Source organism: Gorilla gorilla, chromosome 6, assembly GCF_029281585.2.
Source record: "Gorilla gorilla gorilla isolate KB3781 chromosome 6, NHGRI_mGorGor1-v2.1_pri, whole genome shotgun sequence".
Classification (NCBI taxonomy): domain Eukaryota; kingdom Metazoa; phylum Chordata; class Mammalia; order Primates; family Hominidae; genus Gorilla; species Gorilla gorilla.
The window spans coordinates 100,608,299-100,620,652 of NC_073230.2; the positions used below are offsets into that span (position 1 = coordinate 100,608,299).

Here is a 12,354-nt window from a genome sequence, read left to right on the forward strand (position 1 = left end):
TTTTAGGCAGTGAACTCATGAGCCCATCCTAGGCTCAGTGCTTTAGAATGCAGCACAGGTGACCTTATTAACTAAGCACCACTGCCTGGTCTATAGGACAGGATATAGGAAATTGATCCTCATTAGGGTGAGAGAGGAAGTGCTTACGAGGAGAGGCAAATAGATAAATAAGTAAACTACCTCTGCCATCCAGATGAGGAAACTGCAAAAATCGAGCACTCAGGCTTTGCTAAAGGGTTGTATTTCTCATCATGTTAGTGACCCCTTCTGGGACACCAGTGAACAGGAAAGAAACAATCCCTTGACTGTACCCCTAACAAAGCTTCTGAAAGAGAAACTAGCTGGGAGAAAAAGAAGAGTCGTGCATCAAAATAACATAAATCTTTTATTGAAAGTCACTTTACTAATGTTACAATGGGAGTAACATAGAAAACCATGGTATCTTATTAGCTTCCGAAGTGAATACTAATAAAACTGTGCCAGAAACTTGAACCTTAAGTTACAGTGACCTTTAAAAACATCAAGATTTTGTTTACCTACAATGTAAGAACAATTTTATAACTTGAACAGCCATAAAACAAATCACACTTGCTCAGGAAAGCAGTTGCCATATACATTTCCATTGGTGTTTGCCATAACCCCAGTAATTATTAAAATAGCTTAACGAACCTGAAGTGCAGAGTAGCAGAGAAATGTTAAAATAATGCGAATCTAAGTATATACACATGATTACCTGATTATCAAAAGTGAAACCATGCTGCTATTAACACCTCCCCATGGGGTGGCTTCCACTATCTATAGATGCACATCACCTGTCAAAGGTGATAACCATGGAAAACACTAGTGCCGACCTACTGCTGGCTAACATGTAAGCTACTATGTTTAGGTAAAACACCCCGTTTCTGAAAGAAGTTGTCTTTTGGGGGTGCTAGTTTGGAGGGGCAAGTCTTCCAGCAAGTTAAAAAAGGAGTACATGCTTATCTATCCTGAATAAGCCTTTTTTTAAAGCACTTTTGCAGTTAGTGTAAAAAAAAAAAAAGTTTTCCATACAAAACAAAGGTGTTGAGTCATTTTTGCCCTTTAAAAAGACTGGTTGTAGAATCAGAGTTTGATTTTGTGCTGGATTAGAAAAGAAAAGTGGGGTTTCTAGTCAGGCAGTGATACACATATATAATTTAGCAGGAACTTTTGTATTATTACTAAGTATTCATATCAGCATTTTCTGTATTGTGTTACTTGTTCAACTTAGCACCGCTATATTTAAAGATTGGGGCTATTTGCATTATTTTAGAGCTTAACCATCCAACACAAATCACAGCCTGAAAATTCATAAAATAAGAGGCTAAGCCCTAAGGTGAATGCAGATCAGCATATTATATATATATATAACATATTTTTTACAAGAAAGGAAAATACCTTTTCTTCATAAACTCTTTGAAACTTTATTGATGATTCTGTATGTGCATTATCTTAAGAATTCGTCTCATTGTATGCCTTTTTGTAAAACAAAACCAAAAACACACATATTGCCTGGTTTTGATTTCAAGGATACGTAGGAACATGGAATGATGATTACTTGATGAAAAGCCTGCCAGCCTTGAAGCTTCCCCATATGATACAGGTTCTATGAACAGTGCAACAGGGATGCATCAGGCAGGAGTGACTGGCCTATTATGGACTGGACCACAAAGTATTCACAGAGTCAACACTCAGTCAATCTGCCAATCACAGAAGTCTGTCTTAGGCATCCAGCACCTCTCTTCCCACCACACCCCTTGTGACAGTGTGTGCTCTCCTGCATATCTGGCCTCAGGAATCTTCCTGTGAATATCCATTCTGTGTCTATGCCAGGACTAAATGCCCCACGGTCTCCCAAAGTTCTCTGCTTCTTATCTCCTCCCCATCCTGAAATTCACGCTTTTAGGACTCATCTCCCAGTGACTTCCTAAGTTGCATAAGCTGCTAATGTGCCAGTGGGCGAAGATGCCTGCCACCTCTACTCCCTAGGGCATCCTAGGGATATAAAGGACAAAAGTACTAATTAGGTTTTTGGTTTTGAATGTTTTGTTTTTCTGCTTACAAACAACCAGAAGTTGCTCCATTTGCGGGACTAACAAAGCAATGAATAAAATGTCAGTAGAAACACTCCTGTTTTCTAAAGTCCTGCTGCATCTTTGCTCTGCATCTGCAGATGTGGGAGAAAAGCTCCTCTTGGAATTAAAAGCACCTCCCCCCCCCCCCCCCCCCCCACAGAGCATAAGCTATGAGCATGTGCCAACAATTCCCAGCAGGTGAACTTTTAACAGCAGGGCTACTCACACACAGCTGGGATGGGCTGCTGCCGCTCAGCCAATTTTCACAAGAGCAGACTGGGCCCCTCGTTATATTATACTATCAATGGGAAACTGTTTATCAAAGTCCTTAGTTCTTCCATGCCAGGAGAAAAGTTGCTGCATCCAAAACCAGAGTAGTCTTATCCATTCAAAAACATCTCAGGAGGAAAAAAACCAAAACATTTGAGCCCCAAATTAAGCCCTATTCCACGGAAGTGTTTACTTCTTATACATCTTAAACTGTAGAGCAAGAATGAGAAATTTATCTTGACTCCATACATTTAACGGAGTGGAAAGGTATTTAGGTGGCAGTTTTAGAAAAAAAAAACCAAAAAAGTGAAAGGAAAAATATAATTAGGTGCATAAAAAGTAGATATGATGCTGCAAATCGGAGTCAAGTGTTTCATGGAAAATTCATGCCAACTTACCAACTGGTAGGGTGATATTTACAACACGCTGCCCATGTGGGCATCCAGTGGCAGCAGCCAGATGTGTCCTATCAGACTGTGCAGGCAGCTGTCTTGTCCCTCCTCGCTCCTGCCAGTTCCTAACTTGGCTCTCCCCTTCCATGTACTCTACAAGCTACTCAATATCCTGCCAATAAATTCTCTTTCCTTTAAGTAAAATAAAGTAAAATAATCTTTTCTTTAGATAAGAATTTATTATTGTGTTAAATAATAACATAAGAAAATATTTAAAGTACTATATATATGGTTAGAACTATACGACAATAGGAAATGAATGGATAAAATGAATAAATGAACAAACCTTATTTTAAAACACTGAAAAAAGTGAATAAAAATACCATATATCTTCTGGTCCAAAGGTAACTGTAAAACATAAAGAACAAAATCCCAAAAAAGGTAACAGGTAAAGTAGCCACAAGAGATCTGGGACAATAGACAGGATTAAATTATGTAGATATGCAAGGGAATCAATAGAAAAGAAATGTAAGCCTGTTATGAAATTCAAACATAAATAGTCCTTCTCTGAAAGTGCAGAGAATATTCAATTTTGTCTTTCTGACAACTTCTTTAGAAACCCTATTAATGTTACTTTCAGAAATTCTATGCCAGACTGACCTTATATACAAACACAATTTTAAAATTCTTTTTAAAGTAACAGGGAAGAGAGAGAGAAACTATGGTATCACTTAATAAAGCACCAATATCAAAGTGAAAAATAAGTTGGCATTTTAAACCCACATTTGCTTTATTCATCAACATTTTTTAAAGGAACAACTCTAATGATAGGTTATTCCTAATCGAAGCTCCAGGTGTCTTGTTAAAAATACAGCAACCACAGCAAATTGAAAGCCCTCACCATGTTGCACTGTCCGATGTATTCCTTTCCACAGATTGCATGTGCCCTGGGGATCATTTCCAGCCTGCAGCATTCAGAGGACCATGCCACTTCCCATCTAAATAAAGAGTGGCTGGAGGACAGTTCATGTGGCCAGTCCACTCCATAAGGACTCTCTGCTATCCCATGCCTTCCTGTTGACACTTACTGGAGAGATTTAAATGTTCCTTTAAATCAGGGTTTACTGCACTGCAACGACTATGAATAAATGGAACTTCTCAGGCAGCAGGGTGCCAATCTGTAGTCTTATCAATGCATAAAACTAGGAAGAGGGGAAAAAGGCATACAATGGAACATAAAGGCCAAATAACTGCTCTCTTCTGCTTAGCAATGATTTTGTAGTGGATTGGGAAATATAAATATTAGTTGCATGATATAAACTGTGATACGGCCTCAAAGTTTCTCTCCAAAATAGATATTTAAAGAGAAATAATGCTGTGCTTGTATATTTAATGCTACCTACCTCGGTGGATGAAAAGTCATAAATATTTAGATGTAATGCCTCTAGAACCCCAACCATGAGTATACATATAGATACTTCTTGAAACTCTCCCTTGAGACTATAAATTTGTCAATGAATCCCACAAATGGCTCTAAGAATGTTTAAACATGGGAGATAGAGTAGATTCCAAGAATAGAACATTAAAGTTACTGTATACCTAAAATCATAATCTCTACAAATAAAACAGAAAAATTTTTATTCAGTTCCACAGGAAGGTTATTACCAAGGAGGGTAATTACAAACTATATACCTCTAGAGCAACCATGTCTCCCAAAAGGCACATGATCATGATTTTCATTTGAAATAATAATTTCATGTAAAAATAACTGAGGTGAGGGAAGAAAGACACACAGACGAATGACAGACAGAGATCTGTTAACTTCTCAGCTAGCCATTTGTGGATTCTTTCAAATTAGAGTTTGTGTACCTGTAACTAGGAAGCATATTTACATGAGGCACCTTATATTCAAATCTATAAACTCTTTTATAGTCAAAATAAACCTTATAGCATTAGCCTTTTGTACACTCAGTACCAGGAAACATTCAGTGCACGTTACAGTGATCTTGGTAAAAAGTCACTTTATTTGCTACATCTTTCAATCTGTCTGCCCTTCTGTTCTTGGCTTGAGCTATGTGGCAACACTGCCCAACACTCACCCAAACCTTGGCCTGATGGATCGCTTTATGGTCATATCAACAATCACATCCCTTCCTGTCATGAAAAATGCTGTTTTACATTATGTAATTTTGGATCATTAAATTGCTTTCCAAACATTTCAAAGACTTTCAAAAGAGAGGTCCATTACAGAAGACATAAACACACAGTATAAAATGCTGCCTTCTAACTCAGCCCTTCAGTTTGGGCATGATATGTAATCAAATTGATTACATATGAAGATGATATGGATTTTGTCCATGGATACTATGGGAGAGGATCAAATTTAGAGAGTATATCTGAAAACCTGTCTGCAGATTCCATTCCTCTTAAGAACACATAGCAAATGAGGAAATCAGAAGTATACTTCAGAGCAGACAATGTGATTGAGCCCATCAATCTCCAGCCTCACTAGGGTAGCTAGCTTTCTTTTGGAATGACAGATCTGCCATTATAACAGCTATCGAACTTTGGTTTTAAAGAAGGGTCTTTTAAAATAGAATCTTATTTTCCTATGGATTAAAAAATATATGTTTCAAAGCATCAGATTCTTTCCCCTGCCAGCTGTTAGTGTAACTTCGCATTTGCTGCATCTCTGTGGTTTAGATCTAACTTAACCCTTTATGAATGGTTGAAGCTGCTCAACTCAAACAGTAGAATCTTCCGTCATCTTGCTTCAGAGTCAGTGCAGAATGACTTGTTGGGATTCACATCCCAGTGATGACAAATATTCTTAATCAACAGTGTCAAAGTTGTTTTTGTTAAAACAAGTCATTCATTTCACAGATAAGGGTGACTAAAAAGTTTTGCCAAGGAACAAAACTTCAGGCCACAAAGGGTTAGAGTATTGGCAAACCAGAAGCTACCAGCTCACTGGCAGTACGTTGTCTCATGTGTCTTTGGTGCACTTGCTTAATCTCAGCAGCACACACTGCTGAGGGGCTGGCTCACTGGGATGAGATGGGATGGATGGATGGGATAGATGATTTCCAGGGAGCAGCCCATCGGCAGCAGAGTGGGCTCCTGCATCAGCAAACTGTGGAGGCCAGAAGTTTTGCTGGGCATTTTGTTCTCTCACTCAATTACTCACTCAATAAAACTGCCTCCAGACTGTGCACAGGTTAAAGGGATATCACATGTTTTGGACAAATACCAATTATGGAGAGACACATTTACAGCATTGACCACTATATTTACATTACCTGCTTATAGTCTTTGAAGATCACTGGATGGATGACGATGATGTGATTGTGATGGAATTTTTAGGCATTTGGCAAAATACACTTGTGTGTAACAGCTGCATTTTTTTAAAATTTTAAAAATGTTACATATATACAATTGTCCTTGTATGCTAATATAAATATGAAAAGTAAAAAACAAAACAAAAATAAAAATACATGTTTAAAGTTAGCCTATGGGATATTGGCCTTTCAAAGCTTTAAAGTCCTGCAGAAAAATCCTATATGCCTTAGCCCTGCATGCTCATTTCTATTATGGGATGTTGTTTCCTTAAATATGGAAAACAATAAACAGAAGCTTCATGCATATAGCATTACTGTTTACAGTGAGGATGTGCCTCAGAACGTCAAGTTCTGAATCCACTATTGTACCTTAGGAAACTTGCTACATTTGGGTCATGTGAGTTAACTTTATGAATATTTCTACGTATTATCTGTCATGCGGATTATCCATTAACATACCAGTAATGTTCCATGTTATAGTGTAACATTTCAGTAGTTCTTTTCATGGTTCAGTTAAATCCTAAGCCAATGACAAAAAGAAAATGGTAACCAGATGTGAAACTCCGCTTCCTCTCCTCTGTAGCATCTCAGAGGGTCTTCGTATTGTCTGAAGAGCAGATAGATTTGCAGTGATTCCATGAGCCTGGGTTTCTATAAAAGTTGAAGTAAAGTTTTCGATGTATCACATGTAAACAGTTGATCTTAAATGGATGTCTCCCATAGCTGCACAACAGAAAAGAGCAAAATTGCACATTGTGAAAGCAGGAAGCAGATGTATTCTGAATAGGAGATGAAAAAGATTCAGTGATTCCATCCATATATATGTGATTGTGGATGCACACTCTTGCAAAGTCTAAAAAGTGGATAGAATAAACACTCCAACTTTTAGCTCTCTGTTTCCTCAAAACCTGTGTCTCAGCCTTTTTAACAACAGCCATCTTTTGATACAAAAACCATCACATCCTCATTTAATGTTACTAAACATTTTGAATAGAGTCAATACTGTGTCTCAAATGAAATAAAAGAATTTAAAATATTATTTTTTAAGCTACACATGCCCTTCCTTTCCCCAGGATTCTGAGACAGCCAGCTAGAGCAGTGGTTCTCAACCTCAGCTGCACATTACATTAACCTGGGGAGGTTTCTACAATTCCACTTCCCAGGCACCACACCAGACCAACTAAATCAAAATCTCTCTGGGTGGGACTCAGGCGTAAGAATATTTTAAAAGCTTTGCAGATGATTCCCTTGTGCAGCCACGACAGAAAACCACTGAAATCAGGGAAGTGTGATTCCATCAATTCCACCATCACCCACTTGAAAATCACTGCCATACACTCCACTTCTATCACTACCTCCTTAAAAAATGGCTCTCTCAGCCGGGCGTGGTGGCTCACGCCTGTAATCCCAGCACTTTGGGAGGCCGAGATGGGCAGATCACGAGGTCAGGAGATCGAGACCATCCTGCATAACACGGTGAAACCCTGTCTCTACTAAAAATACAAAAAAAATTAGCCGGGCGTGGTGGCGGGCGCCTGTAGTCCCAGCTACTCGGGAGGCTGAGGCAGGAGAATGGCGTGAACCCGGGAGGCGGAGCTTGCAGTGAGCCGAGATTGCGACATTGCACTATAGCCTGGGCGACTGAGCGAGACTCCATCTCAAAAAAATAAAATAAAATAAATAAAAGGTTCTCTCTCACAAGCTGAGGTATCACAGTGGAAGGATACATTCAAGGCAGGATGTCCCTTCATTCATTCTGTCCCTCTTACCCTCTCCTTGCTTTTGCCATGAGCTCTTTATATTGGCCCTGTTCCGGTCAAATTTCTACAATGTTCAGCAATCACCTTAATGGACTAATAACAAGTGTGGCATGATCAGATATGAATGCAACTCAGTTCACCAGAAAAGGAAGACCAATTTAAAAAGAAGATCAAGCTGATGAAATATGTTTCCAGGCAATATAATTTAGATATAATTATTATAAACATAAACAAAGCCTATGAACAGAGTGACTTAGGTTGTATCCAATTCCATCCAAATTCCATTTTTACTGGACATTTGGTACATGTCGCTGTATATATAATGAGTTTCTGGGAAAGAAAAAGGAGAAAAAGCCAAGTGAGTAAGTAGATGTTTCTATATAGGTTCCCTTAATATGTTCTCCCAAATCTTCGTGGAAATCTTGTTCTGAATGCCCATGTCTGCCTATTCCACAGGACTGTGGTAAAGCCACCATGCTATCTACCTTAGGTCATTTTATATGCCCTTTTTATTGAAAAGACACCAACCCCTTGTAAACCACAGGAATATCTGAACTGTGAGGATCTTCGTGAATGGGTGACACTGGAGGTGGAGAGGAGTTAAATGGGGCTTGTGGCGGGTCTGGAGCAAAGACGATCTGAATTGATGCTCAGATAATGGTCTGGAGGGCTAAAGGGATTAGACTCTGGCCTCAGAGAGCTGAAGTTTCCTCAATATTGTTTTATAAAGATTAAAAATAATATGTGACAGGAGAAAGAAGGGAGGGACAAATGAATAACACTGGGAAAAACCTGAATGTCATGATTACTCCAGTGAGAAAAAATGAGCAATTGCCAAACATCACTTTCAGCACTAGGCATGCCTTGGCCCACATCTATGTGGTGGTAACAGAGGGGCTGCTGATAGGAAGATATGCTTGTTCCACTCTCCACAGCCCACAGAGACAGCCCAGAGACAGGGGCTGTGTATTTGGTAGGATTCTGCCACATGCTTATGTGGCTGTTCCACAGTGCATAGAACAAATCAGACTTTTCAGGTAACAATCCCAGCAGCCAGAGCCTTTGTGGTCACCTGCTTAGCCCAGGGCCCGTCATTTTTTCTAGGGAGCTATCATTTTTACAGGCTGTTGTGTGGTAACATCTCCAATAACCCAAACTCTGACATGACAACAGCTGAGGGAATGTCCCTAACTTGATGGAACAAAACAGGGATGCAGACAATTTAGCAGAAAGTGGGGTGCTACACTTAGACAATTATTTGAGGAGGGCAGGAATGACATCAGTCTCAGATTTCATTATTACACATGACATCATGAACAACTAGGTATCTATCAAGAAGTCTTTTGTTAATTCAGAAAGCTGAGTGCTGGGAATCTGAATTGTCTTGTTATCTTTTACCATTTCTCATATTAACATATAATGGTAATTTTTTATGATTAACAAAACACTGCTGGTAGTTTTTAAAGACTTTTGGATTATACTGATCTACACAGCTTTTAATTATTTGTGCCTTCTTACTGACTCTGAGTTAAATTAAAATTTGAATGATCCACGTTTACCTTGAATCACATAATTTAGGTTTGGGATCAAAGAGATTCCGAAACATCTCTGAAGACCAAAAAGTCTAACCAGCAGCTAAAGCTGCTGAGGCTTATAAGCTTTATTTTATTTTTTTGCAACATTATTTCTAAGATCAACATTACAGTGTAAATGACCACAACAGAGCCTGGACATCAATAAAGGTAATTATTCTTTGGTTACATCTTTCACTTAAGTCTCTGAGGACCAGTCTGCCTCTCTAAACTCCACTGTATCTCGAATTTCACATACTGATATGTTTCAGGAATGTTGTGAGACAGTGGCAGTGTGATTAAAATGTAAAAGGTGATATAGCAAAATACACTGTTTTGTTTACTGTAGGTTTTAATATATTAGCTACAATAATAAAATATATAAATATATAGCAATTAATTACACAAAATGTACCTAGACTGTATCAATGCAGATTAAACTATTTGCAAATATAAATCTGAAGCCAAAAGTCTCAAGAATCTCCTTATTTTCAAGTTTGATTTTTTCATTTTCTTAGGAACAAGGGAGGAAAAATGGTTCTCTCTTTTAAAATATAAACTCATAGATAAATGATAATGACTGAGCATGTACGCACATGGAAGAGGTTTCCACATACCCTGGCACTTTGTCGGTTCACTTTCTTGTCCTCATCAGGAAGTGGAGGCATTGGGTAAGGGTATTTTCTGCTGGAGGCAATAGACCCAGTTGATGAAGAAGGAGACTTGGCAGGAGATAAAGTCCTGAGATGTTGAGAACATGAATTAAGTATCATGTGATTGCCTAACATTTTTCAAATATCTGAAAAGTGGGTTCAGAACAAACCCTCTGACTTCTAACTTTCATATGCCACTACTGCAAAGATTTAACTACTGGGAAGATATTCTGTCATTCTCAACAGTGAAATGCTGCAATTTTATCTTCCTAATTTCATGACTGCAATGGATTATTTAAATGTTAGAACATAGAATGATACTTTTCAACTACAAGCCACTAAAAATGTATCCTATAGAATAGATAAAAAGCTAAAATGGAGAAGGGATGAAATTATTCTAAGAGCTTATAATGGTAAATTATGTGTATAAAATATTAATATTGTGCCTTATTTTTAACCACTTAATGTAAAAATGTTTAAGTACAATAATTCCAATTTTCTTTTAAGATCTTAAAATCCATTACAATTGATATATTTATTAGTTGCTAAATCACACACCAGTTTACACAACACTCATGCATTCAGAGGCCAGTGTGTTAGTTGTGAAGGAACAAAGGCAAATACAGTGCTTTTAATAAATTAGTAAACATGCAAGCAGTAAGGAGTGCAGAGTTCCAGCCAAACAAAGTCTGATGAGAACACACAAAAATGGTCTAATTAGTCCCTACAATCAGCATTTCTATGTAAGCTGCTGGTGTATTATGCTGTACTTGATTGATTTTGCATGTGTAGTGGCAATTTGTGACTAAGCTGAACATACTAGACGAGCCCCTATCTATTGCTAATTTGTCTTTAAAGTGAAAAAAGAAAACAGCTGAGTAAAAAATGTCTGCTCATAAGATATCAATGAAAAACAGATGTGATAACTGTAGTAGCTATTCCATTCACAAACGTTACCACTACACATCCACTGCTCCTTAATCCATGGTGCAAGGTGGTAAAAACCCACATTGAACTGGTTACACTGCCACCTTATAGCAAAAGTGTTTATTTCAGTAGAATGTACCTCATCTGCTGTGACTGATCCAGCCTGGGAATGTTAGTGGGAGGGGCAGGGGTAGCACTAGGTAGGTCAAGATCTACTGCCTACACTGCATTCAATAGCATAAAGGTGTCTTTTTTCCTTCCTTGTTTTAAATTTTGGTTTGCATGCATATAATATCCTTTGCTCTGGTTCTGCCATAGTTTTCATACTAATTTCCATTTTATGGACACTGAATTCAAGCTAAAGTTTGAAAATAATTTTTCCCACACACCCTAAGATAGTAGTAGTGAACATTCTTGATAGATTTTAAGAATGAAGAATGGTACAATTCACTTTTAATCTGTAACTCCTATTTTTGAAAAATGGCTAGGACCACTCCTTTGCATGAACGTTTAGATCACAGCAGCTGTTTGATTTCTCCTATGTTAATGCTCTTCATTGCCGAGCGGATGGGTGTAACTAATACTAGTACTTCAAATTCTCTAAAGTTCTATTAAAGCAATGTACTTCATATTTTTTTAATTAAGAAATTATTTTATTTTAGAAAAACACTTTAAATAGGACTATGATCTTTAAGAAACAAATTTGGTACATGTAAGATAATGGCAAACTTCTGCATTTAGATATTTAAATGCATCTTTCTAAAATGAGGACTATTAACCTGGCGTCAGCTTTTTAGCCTAATCACTACTGATAAAATATCCAACTTTAGGAAAGCTAGTAAGGTACACAAACAAATAATTAAATCTTGTTTACTTTAGGGGATCATGCAAAACAAGGCATCTTTTTAATCTGCTGCAGCATGTGTGTCCACACCATTAGCTATTAGCTTTTAGCTTCACAGTCATTCCAGCTTTAACTTGGCCATGGGTCCAAATGGCCAGCCTGGTACATGGACAAAGCCATTCCAATGAGGGGTGCTGAAGGTCCAGTCTTCCCCTCAAATATCTTTCTATGGGCAAAGCCAATTAAGTTAGAACAAAAACAGGAGGTTTTCTCCAGAACCCCAAAGAAATTGCACATATACTACTTCTTAAAATAACACGCTAGTTACGCTAGTTAATTGATACCTTGGACCTTGAGGGGAAGAAGAGAAGCTGAGCAGGAAAGTTTTAGCAGGGGCAAGGGTCCTGGAGGCTGGTATAAAACTGATTATCTTGGGGGGATGAGAGCACCAGAGCAGGAGTCAAAATAGAAGTAAAGAATAATAACACGCTTGTTAATTGACATCT

At 38.0% G+C, this 12,354-nt stretch overlaps 1 protein-coding gene across 21 annotated transcripts in view; it reads right to left on the reverse strand.

Moving 5' to 3' along the window:
- Nucleotides 1-366: 366 nt before the first annotated feature.
- Nucleotides 367-12,354, reverse strand: part of ADAM22 (ADAM metallopeptidase domain 22) — a 267,617-nt gene continuing 255,629 nt past the window's right edge. For 20 of the 21 annotated variants that reach the window (XM_055346842.2, XM_019031229.4, XM_055346836.2 and 17 more), the window contains 2 exons: nt 10,042-10,165; nt 367-6,816 (listed from right to left, as the gene is read on the reverse strand). In XM_055346842.2, the coding sequence (XP_055202817.1) occupies nt 6,796-6,816; nt 10,042-10,165 (145 nt within the window). In that variant the 3' untranslated portion in view covers nt 367-6,795. The remainder of the gene's footprint in view (nt 6,817-10,041; nt 10,166-12,354) is intronic. The other variant, XM_055346833.2, reaches the window with a different exon arrangement.